General features: G+C 45.2%; 1 protein-coding gene across 5 annotated transcripts in view; it reads left to right on the top strand.

Moving 5' to 3' along the window:
* LOC145343336 (FYN-binding protein 1-like) overlaps positions 1 to 24,959 on the top strand; it is a 242,692-nt gene that overhangs the window by 144,868 nt on the left and 72,865 nt on the right. For all 5 annotated transcript variants that reach the window (XM_080189552.1, XM_080189550.1, XM_080189554.1 and 2 more), the window contains exons 4-7: positions 10,055 to 10,140; positions 12,739 to 12,776; positions 13,205 to 13,251; positions 17,005 to 17,131. In XM_080189552.1, coding sequence (XP_080045678.1) covers positions 10,055 to 10,140; positions 12,739 to 12,776; positions 13,205 to 13,251; positions 17,005 to 17,131 — 298 coding nt within the window. The remainder of the gene's footprint in view (positions 1 to 10,054; positions 10,141 to 12,738; positions 12,777 to 13,204; positions 13,252 to 17,004; positions 17,132 to 24,959) is intronic.

Genomic DNA, 24,959 nt, shown 5'->3' with positions numbered 1-24,959 from the left:
GTGGGCACGACTCTAAATTAATTTAAACACTTCTGAGAAAATAGCAAACATGAATGATGAAAAACCAGAAAGCTTAGGACAGGACCAAAACTTGTGGGTTAGATAGGCCAGAGAGTAAGTACAACCTGTTAACTACAGTGTCTCATTTTTGTCCAGAGTGGTCTTCAGAAGTTGTTTAAAATCAACATAATTGACCGCAGTACTATGCTTGCAAGCCAAATCATTACCCATCCTAAAATGTACCCCGCTAATAAGAATAATTCCCACTGTAACAATTCCATTTACATCATGACTTAAATTAACTTTGACCAAGAAATGGGTTTGTCGCTTCTATTAATATTCTTTATTAGTAATTTTTTCCTTCATAAAACTGTCTACAAATGTTATAAGAACATAAGAAATAGGAGCAGGAGTAGGCCATCTAGCTCTTCGAGCCTGCCCCGCCATTCAATCAGATCATGGCTGATCTGAAGTGGCTCAGTTCCACTTTCCCGCTTTCTCCCCATAATCTTTAATTCCTTTGCCTACCAAAAACCTATCTACCCGCGACTTAAATATATTTAGCGAGGTAGCCTCCACCACTTCAACGGGCAGAGAATTCCAGAGATTCACTACCCTTTGAGTGAAGAAGTTCCTCCTCAACTCTGTTCTAAACTGCCCCCCCCTTACCTTAAGGCTGTGCCCTCTAGTCCTGCTGTCCTTTCTGAGCGGGAAGAATCTCTCTACCTCTACCCTATCAATCCCCTTCATTATCTTATACGTCTCTATAAGATCCCCCGTCACCCTTCTAAACTCTAACGAGTACAGACCCAGTCTATTTAGTCTCTCTTCATAGTCCAACCCCCTCATATCCGGTATCAGCCTAGTGAACCTCCTCTGCACTTCCTCCAAGGCCAAAATATCCTTGCGCAAGTGCGGCGACCAAAACTGCACACAGTACTCCAGCTGCGGCCTCACCAGTACCCTGTACAGTTGCAACAAGACCTTCCTGCTTTTATATTCTATCCCCCTCGCTATAAAGGCCAGCATCCCATTCACCTTCTTGATCACCTGCTGCACCTGTATCATCAGTCACCATCAATAATTGACCTTCTCTCGTATCTCTCAAATGTTTGATTTGTTTAAAGGAACGTTTCTCCCTTTAAAATAAATCCTCCAGAACCTCTAACAGCTTGACTTCCTTCACCAGTACTCAAAGAACTCTCTAAACTATCTTGTTGTCCCAACTTCCTGGTTTCTGGACTTTCTTGTGTTCCTTGGAAGTCTGCTTATTGCAACTCCCTGATTCTGTCCAGCTGCATGTGGGCCCAACATAAAACTAAACTCAAAAGTTCTTTCTAACCTAGGGTAGCCCCGGTTACTAAGCAATAGCTTAGTCATTCTTAAACTCTGTTTGTTTTCATGTTGTAAACCCCTTAATTAAAAAGCAGGCATGGTTTGAAATGAAACCAAAATCTGCAGACATGCAGGCACCTTTGTTTAACATGAGTAATTGAAGTTTTAACACTTGCTCACACAGAAACACAAAATTAAACTTACCTAAAGCGATACCTTGTTTCTATGACTCACAAACAGAAATATTCATCATAATCTGTGTCCTGACATGACGACCTTGAGCTATGAGGAGAGGCTGAATAAACTAGGCTTGTACTCGTTAGAGTTTAGAAGAATGAGGGGAGATCTCATTGAGACGTATAAGATGATGAATGGGATGGATAGGATAGAGGTGGAGAGACTCTTCCCGCTCAAAAAAGACAGTAGGACTAGGGGGCACAGCCTCAAGATAAAGGGGAGGCGGTTTAGAACGGAGTTGAGGAGGAACTTCTTCACTCAAAGGGTGGTGAATCTCTGGAATTCTCTGCCCGTTGAAGTGGTGGAGGCTGCCTCGCTAAATATTTTTAAGAAGCGGGTTGATGGGTTTTTGATAAGAGAAGGGATTAAGGGTTATGGGGAGAGGGCGGGAAAGTGGAACTGAGCCACGACAGATCAGCCATGATCTTATTGAATGGCGGGGCAGGCTCGAAGGGCTAGATGGCCTACTCCTGCTCCTATTTCTTATGTTCTTATGTTCTTATGACCTTACACTATATCAATCCAAGACTGGCACATGATGATGTGGAGTTCACATGACAAAGAGGCTCATCCACCAGTCATCCAAAAAATCTATTCCTAATTCCCCCTTCCAATCAGATCTTTTCCTTGGGAGGGTATCACAATTCAAGGACATTAAGTGGTTATAAATTTGAGAAATAAGTCCCATTTTGTTCCTATAAAGGTTCTAATCAATATTTGGAAAGTTAAAGTCATCCATGATAATTACCCTGTGACCTCCACACCTATCCATAGTCTGCTTTGTAGTTGTTGTTGGTACGATGGAATGTTCTTGCGATGTTAAAGGTGCAAGAAAAATATACAATTTTACAGTATATTTTTCCATTCACTCGATCAGTTAATTACTTTCTTCATTTGAAGAGGAAGGTTTCCTAGGGTCAGTAAACAGTTGCTACAGAGGACCAGCTTGTCTGAAGAAAGTAAGGAGGTGTGGGACAGAAGGAAATTTGGCCAATTGGATAAGTAACTGGCTGTCTCATAGAAGACAGAGGGTGGTGGTGAAGGGAAAATTTTCAGACTGGAGGCCAATAACCAGCAGTGTACCACAGGGATCAGTGCTGAGTCCTCTGCTATTTGTGACATTTATCAATGACTTGGAAGAAGGGGCTCAAGGGTGGGTCAGTAAATTTGCTGACGACACCAAGATTGGTGGAGTAGTGGACAAGGTGGAGGGCTGTTGTAGGCTGCAAAGAGACATTGATAGGATGCAGAGCTGGGCTGAAAAGTGGCAGATGGAGTTTAACCCCGATAAGTGTGAGGTGATTCATTTTGGTAGGACAAATTTGAATGCAGATTACAGGGTCAACGGCAGGGTTCTGAGGAATGTTGAGGAACAGAGAGATCTTGGGATTCATATCCACAGATCTCTGAAGGTTGCCACTCAAGTGGATAGAGCCGTGAAGAAGGCCTATATTGTGTTTGCATTTATTAACAGGGGGTTTGAGTTTAAGAGCTGTGGGGTTACGCTGCAACTATACAGGACCTTGGTGAGACCACATTTGGAATATTGTGTATAGTTCTGGTCACCTCACTATAAGAAGGATGTGGAAGCATTGGAGAGAGTGCAGAGGAGATTTGCCAGAATGCTGCCTGGTTTGGAGAGTAGGTCTTGCAAGGAAAGGTTGAGGGAGCTGGGGCTTTTCTCTTTAGAGCAGAGGAGGATGAGAGGTGACTTAACAGAAGTTTATAAGATGATGAGAGGGATTGATAGAGTGGACATTCAGAGTCTATTTCCTCGGGTGTATGTAGCTGTTAAAAGGGGGCATAACTATAAGGTTCATGGTGGGAGATATAAGAGGGATGTCCGAGGTAGATTCTTTACTCAGAGAGTGGTTGGGGTGTGGAATAGGCTGCCCGCTGTGATAGTGGAGTCGGACACTTTAGGAACTTTCAAGCAGTTATTGGATAGGCACATGGAACACACCAGAATGATTGGGATAGCTTGATCTTGGGTTCGGCCATAGCTCAGCACAACATTGAGGGCTGAAGGGCCTGTATTGTGCTGCACTGGTCTATGTTCTAGGTTCTATATACTTCATTAGCGAATGGGTATGTCAGGTCAGGATGTGAAAGAAGGTCACCTGAGGTTATCATGGTAGACCACACAAATTAATCAAACAGCCTGATTTGTACTGTCCTGTGGTCTTTTGCCAAATGATGTGTGAGCTCTGAAACAAGTCAACGGAAACAGTGATGGTCAGTCAATTCATTACACGACAGCAGCAAGGTACAAGAGGAAACTGATGAGTATAAAGAGAGAAATTCACAAACATTTCAGAATGTAAACAAAGCCTTGCCATGAATTTTTCAAGTGATTGTGGAATTGTGTAAGTTCATGGATCTGTTCACTCGCTTAGTTCTTGGCGATCTTCCCTTTGAATCAATCCATGGTTTGTGGGAGGTCGAGAGGGAGGGGAAAGAAATTCTGACCAAGTAAGACTCTGTCCCCACTCAGAGGGGAATCCCAGTAACTCAGACACTGGAGAGCTGTCGACAATGTTGGCATCCTCCAATTCAGAAGCAATGGTGTATCGTCAAGTCTTTGTACTTGTGATTTCCATACACCCAACATCTCAATATCTCCATCCTGGTAAGCAGTACCATTGCAACTTGTGCTGATTACAGGTTTCCCAGATCAAGGAATGTTTTGCATCAAGGGTTCAGAAACTGTTCTCTATGACTGGTTGGAACATTATTGGCTTCAATGGCAGTAATTTCAGGTTTTGCCAAGTAACCAGCAAGTCCTGCCAGATACTTGCTCTGATGCAGCCAGGGATGGGCAATAAATGCCAGTACTGTCCACAGCCCAAGATGACCAGCCTCTGCTCTCCCACCCTCCATAAATGTTTCCTCATTCAAAATTTTGCTACCCCTGTCCTAACATATAACAAGTCCTGTTCATCCACCACACAAGTACTTGCTGTCCTATATTGGCTCCTGGTCCAATAGTTCCTTGAATTGAAGTTTCTCTTCTTCATGTTCAAATCCCTGTACTCTTCCTTTCACCTTAAATCCAGCCCTATATCTCTCTGCAGGTATCTGCGCTCGCCCATTTCTGGTCTCTTGAGCAATCCCGATTTTAATTGCTCCTCTGTTGGTTGCCATGATTTCAGCACCTGCATCTTATTCTCTGGATTTCCCTACCTACCTCTTGGCCTTTCTATATCTCTCTTTGCCTTTAAGATACTACTTAAAATCTCTCTCCTGTCCTGTTCCTATGCAACACTTGGAGCATTTTACTATGTTAAAAGTTCTGTGCCAGGGCAGTGCCAAGAACCAATGCCAGGGCATTGCATGACTGTGTCCCTCTCCCTTAGGGGCTACATTCACCTTTACAACCTTGGGGGGATCCCCATAGCAGATTCACATCTGGGTGAACTTGTTATAAATGATGCAGTGGTGAGGTTTGAAAATATGCCTGGGCTAACTTTATGACAAGAGGGTGTTAATGATACATGAATGCATTTAAATATATTAAAATGGGCGGGAACCTGATTATGTCACTGGCAAGGGGCGGCAAAAATTGGAAATCAACGTTCTCACTGGTGAGATTCCCAACTTCCGGGTTTTACTGGAACTTGAGCCCCTGCCGCCATTCCCACGGACGGAGAGCACAGATCCAAGATTGTCTCCATTAAGTCATTATGCACTCAAGGAGGCTGTTCAGCTCATTGAGTCCATGCCAGAGACACATTGGAGAATAAGTTGGATGTCCACCATGTTGTCCCATCATACTGCATCAATGAACACAGGCTCCAGCTACTTAGAAACATAGAAAAACTACAGCACAATACAGGCCCTTTGGCCCACAAAGTTGTGCCAAACATGTCCCTATCTTAGAAATTACTAAGCTTACCTATAACCCTCTATCTTACTAAGTTCCATGTACTTATCTAAAAATCTCTTAAAAGACCCTATCTAATCCACCTCCACCACCATTGACGGCAGCCCATTCCATGCACCCACCACTCTCTGAGTGAAAAACTCACCCCTGACATCTTCTCTGTACCTACTCCACAGCACCTTAAACCTGTGTCCTCTTGTGGCAACCATTTCAGCCCTGGGAAAAAGCCTCTGACTATCCACTTGATCAATACCTCTCAACATCTTATACACCTCGATCAGGTCACCCCTCATCCTTTGTCTCTCCAAGGAGAAAAGGCCGAGCTCCCTCAACCTATCCTCATAAGTCATGCTCCCCAATCCAGGAAACATCCTTGTAAATCTCCTCTGCACCCTTTCAATAGCTTCCACATCTTTCTTGTAATGAGGCAACCAGAACTGCTCACAGTACTCCAAGTGGGGTCTGACTAGGGTCTTATAAAGCTGCAGCATTATCTCCCGACTCCTAAACTCAATTCCTCGATCGACGAAGGCCAGTACACCGTACGCCTTCTTAACCACAGCTTCAACCTGCGCAGCTGCTTTGAACGTCCTATGAACTCGGATCCCAAGATCCTCCTGATCTTCCACGCTGCCAAGAATTAATATTATATTCTGCCGTCCTATTTGACCTGCCAAAATGAATCACTTCACAGTTGTCTGGGTTGAACTCCATCTGCCACTTCTCCATCCAGTTTTGCATTCTATCAATGTCTCACTGCAACTTCTGACATCCCTCCACACTATCCACAACACCTCCAATCTTTGTGTCATCAGCAAACTTACCAACCCACACCTCCACTTCCTCATCCAGGTCATTTATAAAAATCACAAAAAGTAAGGATCCCAGAACAGATCCCTGGGGCACTCCACTGGTGACCAACCTCCATGCAGAATAATACGCATCCATCCAGGTGGAATTGGTAAGGCTAGGGAACCGTGGTGCACCAAAAAAGTTGATTCGTTGGTTAAAAAGAAAAAGGAGGCTTATGTTCGGATGAGACGTGAGCACTCGGATAGTGCACTAGAGAGCTTTAGATTGGCTAGGAGGGAGTTGAAGAGCGAGCTAAGAAGGGCTAAAAGAGGACATGAGAAGACTTTGGCTGATAGGGTTAAGGAGAATCCTAAGGCGTTCTATAGGTATGTCAAGAACAGAAGGTTGGTTAGGGCAAGGTTAGGGCCAGTTATAGACGGCAGAGGGAAGTTATGTGTGGAACCGGAGGAGATTGGTGAAGCATTGAACCAATATTTCTCTTCGGTGTTCACGCAGGGGGACATGGATATAGCTGAGGAGGACACTGGGTTGCAAGGGAGTAGAATTGACAGTGTTACAGTTGATAAGGAGGATGTGCTGGATATTCTGGAGGGTCTGAAAATAGATAAGTCCCCTGGTCCGGATGGGATTTACCCCAGGATTCTCTGGGAGGCAAGAGAAGTGATTGCAGAGCCTCTGGCTCTGATCTTCAGGTCGTCGTTGGCCTCTGGTATAGTACCAGATGATTGGAGGTTAGCGAATGTTGTCCCATTGTTTAAGAACATAAGAACATAAGAAATAGGAGCAGGAGTAGGCCATCTGGCCCTTCAAGCCTGCCCCGCCATTCAATAAGATCATGGCTGATCTGTCGTGGCTCAGTTCCACTTTCCCGCCCTCTCCCCATAACCCTTAATCCCCTCTCTTATCAAAAACCCATCAACCCGCTTCTTAAAAATATTTAGCGAGGCAGCCTCCACCACTTCAACGGGCAGAGAATTCCAGAGATTCACCACCCTTTGAGTGAAGAAGTTCCTCCTCAACTCCGTTCTGAACTGCCCCCCCTTTATCTTGAGGCTGTGCCCCCTAGTCCTACTGTCTTTTTTGAGAGACTTCCCCGGGAATTATAGACCGGTGAGTCTCACTTCTGTTGTGGGCAAGGTTTTGGAAAAAATTATTAGGGATAGGATTTATAGTTATTTGGAGAGTAATGAGTTGATTGGAGATAGTCAGCATGGTTTTGTGGCGGGTAGGTCGTGCCTTACTAACCTTATTGAGTTTTTTGAGAAAGTGACCAAAGAGGTGGATGGGGGTAAGGCAGTGGACGTGGTGTATATGGATTTTAGTAAGGCGTTTGATAAGGTTCACCATGGTAGGCTTCTGCACAAAATGCAGATGTATGGGATTGGGGGTGATCTAGGGAACTGGATTAGGAATTGGCTAGCGGATAGGAGACAGAGGGTAGTGGTTGACGGTAAATATTCATCATGGAGTTCGGTTACAAGTGGTGTGCCTCAGGGATCTGTGTTGGGGCCACTGCTGTTTGTGATTTTTATTAATGATCTGGATGAGGGTATAGTTGGGTGGATCAGTAAATTTGCTGATGACACCAAAGTCGGAGGTGTGGTAGATAGTGAGGAAGGGTGTCATAGTTTGCAGGAAGACTTAGACAGGTTGCAGAGCTGGGCCAAGAGGTGGCGGATGGAGTTTAATGCAGAGAAATGTGAGGTAATTCACTTTGGTAGGAATAACAGATGTGTTGAGTATAGGGCTAACGGGAAGACTTTGAATAGTGTGGAGGAGCAGAGGGATCTAGGTGTATGTGTACATAGATCCCTGAAAGTTGGGAATCAAGTAGATAAGGTTGTTAAGAAGGCATACAGTGTCTTGGCGTTTATTGGTAGGGGGATTGAATTTAGGAGTCGTAGTGTTATGTTGCAACTGTACACAACTCTGGTGCGGCCGCACTTGGAGTATTGTGTGCAGTTCTGGTCCCCACATTACAGGAAGGATGTGGAGGCTTTGGAGAGGGTGCAGAGGAGGTTTACCAGGATGTTGCGTGGTATGGAGGGGAGATCCTATGAGGAGAGGCTGAGGGATTTGGGGTTGTTTTCGCTGGAAAGAAGGCGGCTAAGAGGGGATCTTATTGAAACATATAAGATGATTGGAGGTTTAGATAGGGTGGATAGTGATAGCCTTTTTCCTCTGATGGAAAAATCTAGCACGAGGGGGCATGGCTTTAAACTAAGGGGGGGTAGTTATAGGACAGATGTCAGGGGTAGGTTCTTTACCCAGAGGGTGGTGAGGGATTGGAATGCCCTGCCTGCTGCAGTTGTAAATGCGCCTAGTTTGGGGGCGTTTAAGAGGTCTGTGGACAGGTTTATGGACGAAAAGGGATTGGTTTAGGTTAGTGGGTCATTGTTGTATTTTTTTAACTGGTCGGCGCAACATCGTGGGCCGAAGGGCCTGTTCTGCGCTGTAATGTTCTATGTTCTATGTTCTATAACCACTCTTTGCCTTCTGTGGGCAAGCCAGTTCTGGATCCACAAAGCAATGTGGATCCAGTGATTGGATTGATTTATTACCAATTGACAGCAGGAATTATGCAAGAGGATAATTTCCATTTGGAAATCAGTTGCCAGTAGGAATGATAAAATAGGGAAATTCAGTTAGAAATTCTATGGCTCATCATGCCCTCTAGGCAGACTCATTTATTTACTGCTAGTTACTTAGTTACTCATCCTGGTTCATATAGGCCTCTGCTCTGTGAAGTCAAGATCAGGTGTTAGGATATTGCTCAGCACAAGATTGGCACTTCAAGAAGTTCCACCATGTTTGAGTAGGTACTCCAGACCTTGCATTCCTACCCCAACAATACATGCAAATTGGGCAGAGACTTGGCAATTCCGATGGCTGGCTGTTTTTCCAATCTACTACACACAATCTTCTCTGAGAACCCAAAGAGAAGTTTTGTTTCTTAAAACCCATTTAAAAACCAATACAGTTTGGAACAGACTTGGTTGGAGGGGCTTTACTCAGTTGAAAAGAATCTCAACATTCCTGACTAGCTGAAGGCAAGTTGACAAAACATCCCAAACTTCAACAAGCTTCTCAGACTACATCACACTTGAGTTATTCCAATTCTGACACAGCCATTACTCTCCATTTGCTAAACGATTGCCAGTTTTGATCAAATTGTCATTTTAATGGACCAAAGTCCAACCAGGACATAGTTGAGGGTGGTCCAATTTCATTTTGTGTCAGATTCTTGCAGCTAACCGAGGGAGAAAGTTCACATCCTATCAGCTTGAGTGGTACTGATTCAAGAGGTGAAAGCAAAGTGGGTTAAATCACTGCACCATCCATTGTCTCAGGATGTGATTTTAAAACGAGTGTTGTGTGAGTATACTCTGGCATCAGAACAATAACCATCAAAGAATGAGAAGTGAGAATTATATACTGTCACTATTCAATTGATTGTAGTCACACAAGAGATTACATTTCCCTTTTGGAATTCTGGTTACATTAAGATTCACGGGATAGCTGTTCCCTCTAATATAATCCATAAGTTACTGCAAAGTCATTTGTGGGAGTTCCCTGGACTCACATTGGCTGCCACGTTTTCTAGAAAGATGACTATATTTCACAAACAATCCGCTAGCTTTGGGACTCTTGAGATTGTGAAAGGTGTTGTGGAAATGCAAGTCTGTTTCTCTTTGGGAGTGTTGCAGCAGACTCAGCCAGACAGTAAGGGAAAGGGTTGATGCTCCATTTGTAATCCTCTTGCCAAATATTCCTTCTTATTGACAGCCCAACGACGGAAGAGGAAGAGGATGAAAACTATGATGATGTCCAGAGTGTTGGGCAGGTGCCACCACCTCTCCCACCAATGAAAGGTGAGGACAAAGCAAGTGAGAGAGTAACACAGCCAATGGATAAAACAGATCTGCAAATAGGGACTAGATGGTGCAGTGGGTGAGACACTGGTCTTCTATCTCGGCATTTAAATCCAGCCAGAATTGAAGGATTGAAATGCTAAGTTCTGACTGTTGGTGTTTTTCTCATTCTTGGAGTGTGGATATCACTTTAGATGCCAGTATTTATTGCTTATTTCTCCTTACTCTGAAATGATGTACACTTCATAATTTGACACAACTAGGCCACTTCAGGAGACAGTTAAAAGTCAATCACATTGCTGTAAAATGAGCTATGGGTAGTCTCATTCCAGTCCATATTGGGCAGAACACCACCAAAACAACACAGAATCCCAACAGTGCAGAAGGAGGCCATCAGCTCATCAAGTCTGCACCAACAGTGCAACAGTGGCCGGCATGGTGACCCAGTGGTTGGCACTGCTGCCTCACAGCTCCAGGGACCTGGATTTGACTCCCTGCTCAGGTCACTGTGTGGAGACTGCACATTCTCCCTGTGTCTGTGTGGGTTTCCTCCAAGTGTTCCAATTTCTTCCCACACTCCAAAGATGTGCGGGTCAGGTTGATTGGCCATGCTAAATTGCCCTTAGTGTCCCAGGATGTGTAGGTTAGAGGGATTAGTGGGATAAATGTGTGGGGTTGTGGGGATAAGGTCTGTGGTGGGATTATTATCGATGCAGACTTGATGGGCCGAATGGCCTCCTTCCGCACTGTGGGATTTCTATGACAACAGAGCATCTTACCTAGGCCCACCTCCCGCACTATCTACGCTTATCTATGCATCTTTGGACACTAAGGAGCAATTTAGCTTGCCCAATCTACTTAATCTACACGTCTTTGGAAAGTGGGAGGAAACCGGACCACCCGGAGGAAACCCACACAGACACAGAAGAACATGCAGACTCCACATGGTCTGTACGGATTTGGACCTAGGACCCTTGAACTGTGAGGCAGCAGTGCTAACCATTGTGGCACCCTGCTGCCCCTTTAAACATTGCTCCTAAATTGATCCTGTGAAATTAGGGATTGCAGAATGGTTGGAATGAGAAATGGAAAAGATGCCATGGAGGTGGGGTCCAGCAGGGATAAGGCATGTTGTTCAAGTTGATTAAAAGAAGCTCTCTCTGCATCTGACAAAGTTTGACCTGTAAGGGAAATGCTGATACTGGCCCTATTCCACAATACTCATCTCGATTAACACCGTTTCTTCAAAAATTGCAATTGCAGAATTCTGAAACTAAAATGTTGAGGTAGATAGACAACCACACAATGTGGGCATAGACATTCAAACAGACATTGAGCCAAGCAGACAGTTAGATCGACAAACAGGTGGACAGACTGGGATGAAAAAGCGTTGAACTCTTGGGAAAACTGGAATAAATCTCACTGCTTTTTTCAGTGGGAGTGTAGAGAAGAATCTCCCACATCCTGTACACTGCACAGTGCACTAGCATCAATCACTGCAGGAAACTGTGGGCAGGTTCTATTCCCGCTGGAGGGGCCAGCAACATAGTGCTGAGCGCGTGCACCGATCTGTCTGCCAATCTCTCCATTGCTGGCCAGCTCGATCACCGGCTAGCCTCACTTCACTGGCCCCTCCAACTCTCCCACAGCCCCATTGCTGGCCTGCTAAACATGCCCAGGCCCAGCCTCAAAGCTACCCCCCGACCCCCACTTCCTTACTAGCAGTCCCGACCCCCACCCTGCACCACAATGGCCAACCCCAATTGCTGGCCTCTCTCTCTTCCTCTTTTCCCCACCGATCCCAACTGCAGAGTGGCAGCGGGGCGCCCCACCACACCAATCATCCCCCTAGAAGCCCCTCCCATAAGGGCCTGTCCCATTAGGCCCCACTCTCTTGGCACTGCTTGATGCCTGATGGGCAGTGCCAAGGTGTCCTCTGGGCATTTCTACTTTGCCCCTTGGGCAGTGCTGTGGGACCCAAACTGCCACTGCCAAGTTGCTATTGCCCAGGGGGCATCCCCTCCGCACCACCACCACCCACCGCCCCCCCCCCCACCGATCCCGACACTCTGGGGGGGCCTCGAATTCCCCCCTTCACTCCAGCGGGTGGGCCAATGGTTCTCCACAAGTGCGGAGTTACTGTAAACTTTGCCAGAGTGAATCCTCCTGGCGTTGGGGAGGGAGAGGCAAGCGGGCCTGAAGATTTCAGTCCTGGGTCTGCTAAAGCCATTTAAATTCATTTCAATGATCCACTGCATCATTTATGCAGCTCTGCACCTATTTCCAGCGCTGAGCTGACAGTGCCAGAAATCCAGCGCTAAGAGACGTGCTCATGCCTGGGCGCCCAGCGTAGATCACACAAATCGGACACTGCTGAAATCTCCCATCCTGCTGCACTAAAAAATCAGCACAGTACAATGGGAGAATCGTCCCATGGCGGGGCAGGCTTGAAGGGCTAGATGGCCTACTCCTGCTCCTATTTCTTATGTTCTTATGTCCCCATGCTGTCTGAAGGGTGGATCTGGAATTTCTCATTTGAGCAGCCTGTACTGTTTATTGTTTATTTATATTTCTCTGACACAATGTTTACTATTTCAGATCGCAGGATTCAAGCAGGTTCCAACAATCCCGAGGAGGTAAGGTATCTCTTTCTGTTCCAGAGCCCCAATAAAACAGAAAATGCTAGAAATACTCGACAAAATTAGTTTCAGGTTGAGATGACCCTTCACCAGAACTGAAGGAAGATAGAAATGTAAGAATTTTTAAACCAGTGGAAGTGGGGGCAGTTGGAGGGTGGGGGAGGGGGGAGGAATGGGGGGGTGGTGGTGGTGGCGGGGAGGGGGATGGGTTGGTGGTGTCTGCAGAAAGAACAAAGGGCTGGGCTGTACAGATGCAGCTATGGGTATGATAGAGATTCTGAGAGGATGTGTGTGATAGGAGTGTGTGTATTGTGAGTTTGGCTGTGTGCATGTGTGTAGCTGTCTGTTGGGGTGGTTGTGTTACAGCTAAGGATCAAAATAAATATTCAGTTGAAATCAGAGAAAGTTGTCTTCCTTTATTTCAGAAAGATGAGTCTGATGGAGAAATGTATGAAGATTTGGACAGCTACAGGTATAATTTAAACTTCAAACTATGTTTTATTTGTTCTTGTGATATTGGCATACTATACGCATAGTCAGAGTCATCGAATTTTACAGCATAGAAAGAGGCCTTCAGCCCATTGAGTCAGTGCCAGCCATCAAGCACCTATCTATTCTGTTCCCATTTTCCAGCACTTGGTCCATAGCTTTGTATGCTGTGATGTTTCAAGTGCTCATCTAAATACTAGTTAAATACTATGAGAGTTCCTACCTCTACCATCCTTTCAGCGTTCCTTGGACATTGCATTCATAGAATCCATGGTATCCCAACAGTGCAAAAGGATGCCATTCAGCCCATCATGTCTGCATCAACATTCCGATGAAGCATCTTACCCAAGCCCATGCCCCCATCCCTGCCTCTCCTACCTACACATTTACCATGGCCAATCCACCTAATCTGTACATTTTGGGAGACTAAGAGGCAATTTAGCATGGCCAATCCACCTAATCTGCACATCTTTGGACTATGGAGGAAACTGTAGCACCCGGAGGAAACCCAAGCAGACACGGGGAGAATGTGCAAATGCAATACAGTCACCCGAGGCCGAAATTGAACCCGGGTCCCTGGCGCTGTGAGGCAGCAGTGCTAACCATTTTACCACCATGCTACCCTTTCCTCATTACCCTGAGGACAGATTCAAACATGTGGGATTAGAGTCACGTACAGGTCCAGACTGGATTGGGGGAGTCAGCTTCTCACGCTGGAGAAAACCAGTTAGAGTCTCTACAATAATGTGGCTCATCTGGAGATTGCAGCCAGAGCCAGATTCATGGAAATACAGCTTGTTGTGAATCCAGGCTGCTACATTGCCTCCTTTGTGTCAGAGTCAAAGAAGTCACTGAACAGCAGTCACAATCCACACTGGTATGAACGAAATAGGTGGAAAGAGGAATGTGGATTGCAGTCCAAATTTCAGGAGCTGGGTATGAAATTAGCAAGGGAAAGGGAAAGGGAAAAGTACAGAGTATTATTTAAATGGAGAACAACTGCAGAAAACTGCAACACAAAGAGACTTGTGCAGAAAACACACAAACATAGCACACAGGTACAGCAGGTAATCAGGAAAGCTAATGGAATGTTCCAGCCCCCTTAATTCAAGGGGGAAGGAATATGATAAGAAGTCTCAAAACACCAGGTCAAAGTCCAACAGGTTAATTTGAAATCGCGAGCTTTTGGAGCGCCGCTCCTTCATCAGGTGGAATATAAAAGCATTCAATTGGAATGTAAGAATAGGGAAGTCTTTCTGCAACTGCACAAAGTACCTGTGAGTCCATATCTGAAGTATTGTTATTTCATTGTAGGCAGTTCAGAGAACGTTCACTGGGATGATTCCGGGTATGGGGAGATTGTCTTATGAGGAAAGGTTAAACAGCTTGGGACTCTACTCATTGAAATGTAGAAGAATGAGAGGTGACCTTGTTGAAACATAGAGGATTCTGAAGGGGCTTGACAAGGCAAATGCTGAGACGATGTTTCCTCTCATGGGAGATCTAGGGCCAGAAGGCAGAGTCTCAGAATAAAGAGGAACCAGTTTCAAACTGAGATATTTGAGGCAGACACGCAAGGATCATTTAAAACTTATCTAGATAACCACATGAGCAGACTGGGAACAGAGGGATACAAATGGATGATCTAGGTAGGAACACATGATCGGTGCAGGCTTGGAGGGCCGAAGGGCCTGTTCCTGTGCTGTATTGTTCTTTGTTCCTTGAATTTCTTGTCTAAGAGTTTGTGAGTCTTTGGAACTTCTTGTCACAGAGGACTGTGGGGCCAGAGTCCTTGTGTACATTTAAGGCTGAGATAGATAGATTTTTGATCAGCAAGGGAATCAAGGGTTATGAAAGGACAGAAACGTGGACATGAGGAATGTTGGATCAGCCACAATTCTTTTGAATGGCGGATCAGGCTTGAGGGGCTGAACGGCGTCCTCCTGTTCCTATTTCTGATGGTGTTACGGTTTTAGGCCAGTAAATTTATTCTTGGTGTTGGGAAAGCTCCCAGAAATGATAAATCAGGACCAAATTAATAGTCATTCAGGCAAATGAAGGTTCTTTAAGAAAAGTCAGCATGGATTTGTTAAGAGAAAATTGTGTTTAGCTAACTTGTTAGAATTTCTTCAATGAGAGGGTTGATATGGATAATGTTGTTGATGTGATGTACATGCATCACATTTGATATACTTCTGTGCAACAGATTGTGATCAAAGTTATAGCTCCTGACTAAACAAGACCGTAATAAAATGAATACGAAATTGACTGAATGACAGGAAACAGCAGTAGCTGATGAGTGTTTTTGGACTCATCAACTCCAACTGCAAATTAAATTCCTGACAGTCATCTGCCGTCGGTGGTGGTAGAGGCAAACTTGCTGGGGTCTTTTAAAAGACTTCTGGATGAGTACATGGGATTTAATGGGATTGGGAGTTATAGATAGTTCTATGGCCTGGTAAGTATGGATATGATCGGCGCAACTTGTGGCCGAAGGGCTTGTTTGTGCTGTAGTGTTTTATGTTCTGTGTTCTATCTAGTTTTGCCATGGATGCAAATGACATGCTGTATTGATGATTGCTCTGTTATTCATAGAATCAGAGAAAAGCTATAGCACAAGCAGGCCCTTCGGCCCACAAGTTACACTGATCTTATCTCTACCTACTATATATAATTTAGGCTTATCTATAACCCTCAATCCTATTAAGTCCCATCTTAATGAATTTGTATTCATCCAGAAGTGTCTTAAAAGACCCTATCGAATTTGCCTCCGCCACCACCGACGGCAGCCGATTCCGCTCACCCACCACCCTCTAAGTGAAAAACTTAACCCTGACATCTCCTCTGTACCTGCTCCCCAGCACCTTAAACCTGTGTCCTCTTGTAGCAGCCATTTCAGCCCTGGGGAAAAGCCTCCGAGAATCCACCTGATCAATACCTCTCATTATCTTATATTCTTCAGTGTTTGAACGTTGCAAAGTAAGATTGTGTCTCCTTGTCCTCACACTGCCACAATCTTCCTTTCTGCAGTGGGATTTTTAAAAATTTATTGCTATTATAGGCATTGCAGGCAATGTTGGAATTTATTGTTTATTGTGAGTTGCCTTGAGAAGATGCTGATGAACTTTCTAATGTAACCACTAGCGGCTCATTAGCAAATCTTTTCCCATGATTAGACACAGAAGTATTTATAAATATTCCCTTTGGTGTCAGATCTACACAGGCAGTTCAGTCAAAGAAATCCAATAAGGAATTCATTGATTTACAGCATGAAAAAGGCCCTTCAGCCCATCATATCTGTGCCAGCCATCAAGCACCCATCTATTCTAATCCCATTTTCCAGCACTTAGTCTTTAGCCTTATATACTATGGTGTTTCAAGTGCTGACACCAAAGTGCATATTAATAGACACCTCTGTGTCTCATAATGGGAAATGTTTGTACTGAAGTTTTCAAAGAATTGCCTTTTATAACACTTCAGCCCTAATCCCACACACACTCTGTCCCAGTCTTAAACTCTCTTCATCCAAAGAAAGGTGATCATCCACCTGTTTTCACCTGTCTGACAGTTCTCACCCAGTCAGGTATAATCAACGGTGCCCGACCCTCTATTGTCATGTTCCAACTCTTACTTCCCGATATGGTGGATTCTATGATTCTAATTAACCCCTTGAATTATTGCTCAGGTATTTGTTACGTAATTTATTTCCAAATACTTTTTATCCTTGTACAAAAAGGTCACTGAAGGAGCTCAAAGAGCAAGAGAAGAAAAAGGACAAGGAAGAGAGGAGACGACAAGAGCAAGAGAGAAAAGAGCAGAAAGAGAAAGAAAAGAGAGAGCAGGAGATGAGGAAGAAATTCAAGGTAAGAGTATTATTCCCAGTGAGTGCTATCTCATGAGCTCAGAAGAATGTACAATATGTTCAATGAGAACTGATTCTTAGCAAATGAGTCACCTCTCAATTGAGGCTGTTTTCTCTCAGTGAATGGTGTCCAATGGATACTAGAATCATACAATTATATATTCCATTTGGCCCATCATGCCTATGCCAGCTCTCTATTCAACTGTCAGTATTAGTAGAGAAATGATGTTGGGGAAATTGAGGGGATTGAAGCCAATCGGATGGAATGCATCCCAGGGTTCTGAAGGAAATGGCAGAGGTGATAGTAGACCCCTTAGTGATTATTTTCCAAACCTCGCTGGATTCCGGGGAAGTGCCAGAAGATTGGAAAACGGCTAATGTTATGCCGCTGTTTAAAAAGGGTAGCAGGCAAAAGGCAGGGAATTATAGGCCGGTTAGTTTAACATCTGTTGTTGGAAAAATGCTTGAATCCGTCATCAAAGGAGAAATAGTGAGACACCTAGAGAAGAAGTGTTTGATAGAGCAGACGCAGCACGGATTTGTTCAGGGGAAGTCGTGTCTGACAAATTTATTGGAATTCTATGAGGATGTGACTAGTGCGGTAGACAGAGGGGAACCGGTGGATGTGGTGTTTCTCGATTTTCAGAAGGCGTTTGATAAGGTGCCGCACAAGAGGTTGCTTCAGAAGGTTAGGGGGCATGGAGTTGGCGGTAAGGTGTTAACGTGGATAGAGGATTGGTTGAGATATAGGAGGCAGAGAATTGGTATCAATGGGTGCTATTCTGATTGGCGGTTGGTGACTAGTGGAGTGCCCCAGGGATCGGTGATGGGGCCTCAACTATTTACCATTTATATAGATGATCTGGAGGAGAGGGCTGAGTGTAGGGTGCCGAAATTTGCTGATGACACGAAGATAAGTGGAAAAGCAAATTGTGCGGAGGGTGTGGAAAGTCTGCAGAGGGATCTAGATAGGCTAAGCGAGTGGGCGAGGACCTGGCAGATGGAGTACAATGTTAGCAAGTGTGAGGTTATCCACTTTGGCAGGAATAATAGTAGTGGGGATTACTATTTAAAGGGCGAAAAGCTGCAGCAAGCTACAGTGCAGACGGACCTGGGGGTCCTTGTGCATGAGTTGCAAAAACCCAGCCTGCAGGTGCAGCAGGTGGTCAGGAAGACGAATGGGATGCTGGCCTTTATAGCGAGGGGGATTGAATATAAAAGCAGGGAGGTCTTGCTGCAACTGTTCAGGGCACTGGTGAGGCCGCAGCTGGAGTACTGTGTGCAGTTTCGGTCGCCGCGCTTGCGCAAGGATATTTTGGCCTTGGAGGGAGTGCAGAGGTGGTTCACTAGGATGATACCGGAGATGAGGGGGTTGGACTATGAAGAGAGGCTGAATAGACTGGGTTTGTACTCATTGGAGTTTAGAAGGATGAGGGGGGATCTTATAGAGACGTATAAGTTAATGAAGGGGATGGATAGGGTGGAGGTAGAGAGATTCTTCCCGCTCAGAAAGGACAGCAGGACTAGAGGGCACAGCCTCAAGATAAGGGGGGGGTGCAGTTTAGAACGGAGTTGAGGAGGAACTTCTTCACTCAAAGGGTGGTGAATCTCTGGAATTCTCTGCCCGTTGATGTGGTGGAGGCTACCTCGCTAAATATATTTAAGACACGGGTGGATAGGTTTTTGGTAGGCAAGGGGATTAAGGGTTATGGGGAGAAAGTGGGAAAGTGGAACTGAGCCACTACAGATCAGCCATGATCTTATTGAATGGCGGGGCAGGCTCGAGGGGCTGGATAGCCTACTCCTGCTCCTATTTCTTATGTTCTTAATAAATCCCAGGGTCTGATAACCTACATCCCCGAATATTTAAAGAAGTGGCCCAAGAAATAGTGGATGCATTGTTAGTCATCTTCCAAGATTCCAAAGACTCAGTTCCTACAAGAAGTGTTGCCACAGATTGGAGGATAGCGAATGTAACCCCAATATTTAAAAAGGGAGGTAGAGAGGAAACAGGGAATTATAGACCAGTCAGCCCGACATTGGTACAAGGGAAAATTCTAGAATCTGTTACCAAAGATTTCGTACCAAAACATTTGGAAAACAGTGGTAAAACTGGACAGTCAGCAGAGTCAGAGAAATCATGCTTGACAAATCTATTGGAATTCTTTGAGGGTGTAACTAGTAAAGTTGATGAGGGGAAGCCAGTGGCTGTGGTTTATTTGGACTTTCAGAAGGTTTTCAATGGAATTCCACATAAGAGATTGGTGTGTAAAATTAAAGCTTGTGAGATTAAGGATAGTGTATTGAGATGGATAGAAAACTGGTTGGGCAGAAGGAAACAAAGTAGGAATAAATAGGTCTTTTTCCGATGGCAGGCAGTGACTAATGGAGTAGCACAAGGATCAGTGCTGGGTCCCCAGCAATTCACAACGCGTATTAATGATTTAGATGAGGGAACTAAAATTAATATCTCCAAATTTGCAGGTAACACAAAACTGGGTCAGAGGGTGAGCTGTGAGGAGGATACAGAGTTGTTTCAGTGTGATTTATACAAGTAGATGGAGTAGGCAAATGCTTGGGAGCTGCAGAATAAAGTGGATAAATATGAGGTTATCCTCTTTGGCAGCAAAAACAAGAAAAAGATTATTATCTGAATGGCTATAACCTAGAAGAGGAGAATGTGCAATGAGACCTGGGTGCCTTGTACACTAGTCACTGAAGGCAAGCATGCCAGGTACAACAGGCAGTAAAGAAAGTAAATGGTATGTTGCCCTTCATAGTGAGAGGATTTGAGTACAGGAGCAGGGATATCTTACTCTAATTGTGCAGGTCCTCGGTAAGGCCACACCTGGAGTATTGTGTGCAGTTTTGGTCTCCTTTTCTGAGGAAGGATGTTCTTGCTATAGTGGGACTGCTGCAAAAATTTACCAGACTGATTCCTGGGGTGGTGGGATTGATGTATGAGGAGAGATTGAGTTGCTTAGGGGAAGCCAGTATTTGCTAGAGTTCAGAAAAATGGGATGGGACCTCATTGAAACTGATAAAATGCTGACAGGGGGAGACAGGGGAGATGCAGAAAAGATGTTCCTGATAATGGGGGTGTCCAAAATCAGGGGTCATCATCTAAGGATATGGGGTAAATCTTTTAGGACTGCGATGAGAAATGTCTTCACCCAGAGAGTAATCAGCCTGTGGAATTTGCTACCACAGAAAGAAGATGAGGCCAAAACACTATGTTTTCAAGAAGGAGTTAGATATAGCACTTGGGGTGTGAAGGATCAACCAATGGGGGGGGAAGGTGGGATCAGGCTATTGAGATGGATGATCAGCCATGATCATACTAAATGGCGGAGCAGGCTGAAAGGGCCGAATGGCTTACTGCTGTGTTTCTATCTTCCACTATTCTGTTCTATCCATCATCAAGCAAAACCCATTAACCAATTCCCTGTGAAAGTTATTATTCCATCTGCTTCAACCATTCTTTCAGGCAGTACATTCCAGATCACAGCAAATTGCTGAGAAAAGAAATTCCACCTTGTCTACCCTCTTTCTTTTTGCCAGTTACTTTATAATCAAATGACCAGAGACCATTATCTACCTGTGTACAATGTTCTTCTTTGTGTCTGGCCAGAGTTCCCTGCTTCTTAGTCATTTATTAAATGTGTAAGCCACTGGCAAGGCTAACGTTGAGGTGAAGAGGTTATCTTACAAAGAAAGGTTGAGCAGGTCTACACTTGATCATCAGCAGAGTAGAAAGTATTTCACCATATTCCTGAGTCATGCTTTGAAGATGATGGACAGGTTTTAGGGATTCAGAAAGTAATCAAGTTGTTTACAGAATTCCCATCTTGTGAGTGTGTATGAGAGAGTTTGTGAGTATCTACAGGAATGTTTATGAAAGTGGGTTAGCGAGTTCAAGAAAGTGTGTCTACGTGCAAAGGCAGGTAGACATGTATGAGACTGTATGAGAGTGGATGAGAGCGAATAAGTGTGTATGAGAGTGTGTAAATGTGTATGAGAGTGGATGGATGTGTATAGCAGTGTCTGGGTGTACATAAGAGAGTCTGGGTGTGTATGAGAGTGTGTGGATGTGTATGAGAGTCTGGGTGTCTATGAGAGTGGGTGGGTGTCAATGAGAATGGGTGGGTGTATATAAGAGAGTCTGGGTGTGTATAGGAGTGTGTGGGTGTGTATGAGAGTGGGTGAGTCTGTTGAAAGTGGGTAAGTGTGAGTGAGAGAGTGTGTGAATGTGTGTATACCAGTTTTTTGAGTGTTGTTGGAGCCGCACACATCCACTTCTAACTTGTGTCATGTGGAAGGTGGACAGGCTTTGGGTAGTCAGGAAGTGATTGTACGTGCAGAATTCACACCCTTTGACCTGCTCTTATTTATATAGCTAATCCAGTTCTTGTTCCTCTTTTGCCCGTGTGGTTTTTCTGTCTTTCCTGAAAATGATGCTGAATGCTTTCTGGGCTATAGTTTCATCCTGTGTCTAATGTCCTTCAAAGCTTGTGCTGGTAATCAGGGCGTTCCTAACATTGTCCTCATCCAGTCACCACATAATCATATCTATTGTCACCTCCAGGCAGTGGCCACTAGTGATCAGGAGCAGCGGGTCTGAGTGGAAAGTTCCCCAACTCGAATCCAGGGCAATCCAACTGAGAATCAGTTCAGCTGACACAGTGGAAGGGAAATATCTTGGACTAAATGACTCAGAGATGTCAACTACCTTTAAACAATTAGATTAGACTCTCCCCTAGTTGTGAAAAATCTCTGTTGCCTCTTTGCGGGAAGACCCACCAAACCACATGTGAATCAGGCAATGGCAAGGCCAGCGGTGAGCCTTCTCCTGATGTCAAGACTCTGGGGTGGAAATCATGCCTTCCAAGTGTTGCCTGTCCATGCTCCGCAGCTGAAGAGGCTACGTTGCTGTTGGAAGGATAGGCACTGGAGTGCTAGGATTACAGAGGGACCCAGGCCACAGGTGATTAGTGTAGGGAAGAAGGATGTGCTGTCCATGGAGTGGGCATTGAAGGGGAGAATGCTGCTTGTGGGCTAACACCAAGGGCATGGGAGTGGATGTCAGCAGGCCCCCTCTTCACAACATCCAGTACTTCGCCAAGGGGCGCCACCTCCTTGCCCCAGACCTATTGGGGTGTGGTGGGGGGGAGGGTGCTCAATGGCCTCTAGTTGTGCTGGAAACCAGATGTGATTCTCACTGGAGAGAACCTCGCCTGGCGAGGCCACAGAGGCAAATGAGCCTAGATGATACTGTCCGAGGCTCACGAATTCCATTCAAATTACATGCAATTTCGATTTACATAAATGACTTAGCCTCGCACGGGAAATGGGTGTGAGGCTCACCTGGCTGGATATCTGGTGCCAGTAAGATCGGGAGAGCTAAGAAATTAGGCACAAAGCTGATTCTTTGGCTCTCGTGCGATCTTATCAGCTTATAGCCAGCGGTAGGTGTTGTGCAATGGTAAGCTACCCCCCATCCCCACATCACTCCCCAACCCCCATTGACTCTGTCCACAAATGCTGCCAACTGGCTAGGTTTCTCCAGCACTTCCTGTTTTTATTTCAGATCTCCAGCATGCACAGTATTTTGCTTTTCTTTTTAGGGAGCAATGGTACGCTTTGTGAATTGTTAGGTGAACTTCTACAACAGATTGGAAATTGCACTGCCTTGCTTTAAAGGGGATTATCATTGAATAATAGAATCTCAACAGTGCAGAAGGAGGCCATTAGGCCCATCGAGTCTGCATGCACTCTGACAGAGCATCTTATCCAGGTACTCTCCCCAACACTAACCCAGTAGCTCTGCATTTACCATGGGAATCTACCTAACCTACACATCTTGGGACACTAAGGAGCAATTTAGCATGACCAATCCGCCTAACCTGCACATCTTTGGACTAGGGGAGGAAACCAGAGCACCTGAGGGAACCCGCGCAGACACAGAGAGAATGTGCAAACACCACACAGTGACCCAAGGCTGGAATTGAAGCCAAGTCCCTGTGAAGCAGTAGTGCTAACCACTGTGCTACCGTGCCGCCCATTATTGGCAATGCGTGTCATTTACAAGACGGATCAATGTACTTCCTTCTTTGGTTATAATTGGTTACCCAGTGAGGTCACCATGTCACCATTTGTGTTATAAATGCACTTCTGTTTCCTTGAGCACTAAAATACTTTAATAATAAGCTGATTGTGCCCTCCAGTTGTGCTAAGGAGGTGATTTTCAGAAATACTTCTGTCGATACTAAAACGCCAATGTCTCTGAACTGTGGACCTCACCAAGTCATCTCTGTCAGAATCACTCCCTACAATGTTAAACATAGTTCATCTTGTTATTCTTCTATATTCCTGGTAGTCAGATGTCACAACAGTGGAGTTGTTCAGTAATTCTAGCAATCAATCTTATCTGTTGGTGAGAACATAAGAACATAAGAAATAGGAGCAGGAGTAGGCCATCTAGCCCTTCGAGCCTGCCCCACCATTCAGTAAGATCATGGCTGATCTGTCGTGGCTCAGTTCCACATTCCTGCCCTCTCCCCATAACCCTTAATCCCCTTGCCTATCAAAAACCTATCAACCCACGTCTTAAAAATATTTAGCGAGGTAGCCTCCACCACTTCAACGGGCAGAGAATTCCAGAGATTCACCACCCTTTGAGTGAAGAAGTTCCTCCTCAACTCCATTCTAAACCACCCCCCCCTTTATCCTGAGGCTGTGCCCTCTAGTCCTACTGTCCTTTCTGAGCGAGAAGAGCCTCTCCACCTCTATCCTATCCATCCCATTCAACATCTTATGCGTCTCAATGAGATCTCCCTTCATTCTTCTAAACTCTAACGAGTACAAGCCTAGTTTATTCCGCCTCTCCTCATAGCTCAACCCCCTCAACTCCGGTATCAACCTAGTAAACCTCCTCTGCACTCCCTCCAAGGCCAAAATATCCTTGCGCAAGTGCGGCGACCAAAACTGCACACAGTACTCCAGCTGCGGCCTCACCAGTGCCCTATACAGCTGCAGCAAAACCTCCCTACTTTTATATTCAATCCCCCTCGCTATGAAGGCCAGCATCCCATTCGCCTTCTTGATCACCTGCTGCACCTGCAGACTGGGTTTTTGCAACTCATGCACAAGGACCCCGAGGTCCCTCTGCACCGTCGCATGCTGCAGTTTTTCGCCACGGAAGTAATAGTCCTTCCTACCATTATTCCTACCAAAGTGGACAACCTCACATTTGCCAACATTAAATTCCATTTGCCAGTTCCTGGCCCATTCGCCCATCCTATCTAAATCCTTCTGCAGACTCTCCACACCCTCCGCACAATTTGCCTTTCCACCAATCTTGGTGTCATCAGCAAATTTCGACACCATACACTCGGTTCCCTCCTCCAGATCATCTATATAAATGGTGAATAGCTGAGGCCCCAGCACCGATCCCTGGGGCACTCCACTAGTCACCAACCGCCAATCCGAATAGCACCCATTGACCCCCACTCTCTGCCTCCTATTTGACAGCCAATCCTCTATCCACGCTAACACCCTACCCCCAACTCCGTGCCCCCTGACCTTCTGCAATAACCTCTTGTGAGGCACCTTGTCAAACGCCTTCTGAAAATCAAGAAAGACCACATCCACCGGCTCTCCTCTATCCACTGCCCTAGACGCATCCTCATAGAACTCCAATAAATTTGTCAGACACGACTTCCCCTTAACGAAACCGTGCTGCGTCTGCTCTGCCAAACAATTCTCCTCAAGATGCCTCGCTACTTTCTCCTTGATCACGGATTCTAACATTTTTCCTACAACAGACGTTA

The sequence above is a fragment of the Carcharhinus amblyrhynchos genome, chromosome 5, assembly GCF_965287045.1.
Source record: "Carcharhinus amblyrhynchos chromosome 5, sCarAmb.v2.hapA, whole genome shotgun sequence".
Taxonomy (NCBI): Eukaryota; Metazoa; Chordata; class Chondrichthyes; order Carcharhiniformes; family Carcharhinidae; genus Carcharhinus; species Carcharhinus amblyrhynchos.
Note: the sequence above shows the minus strand (reverse complement) of the source record. Positions and strands in the feature narration are given on the sequence as shown.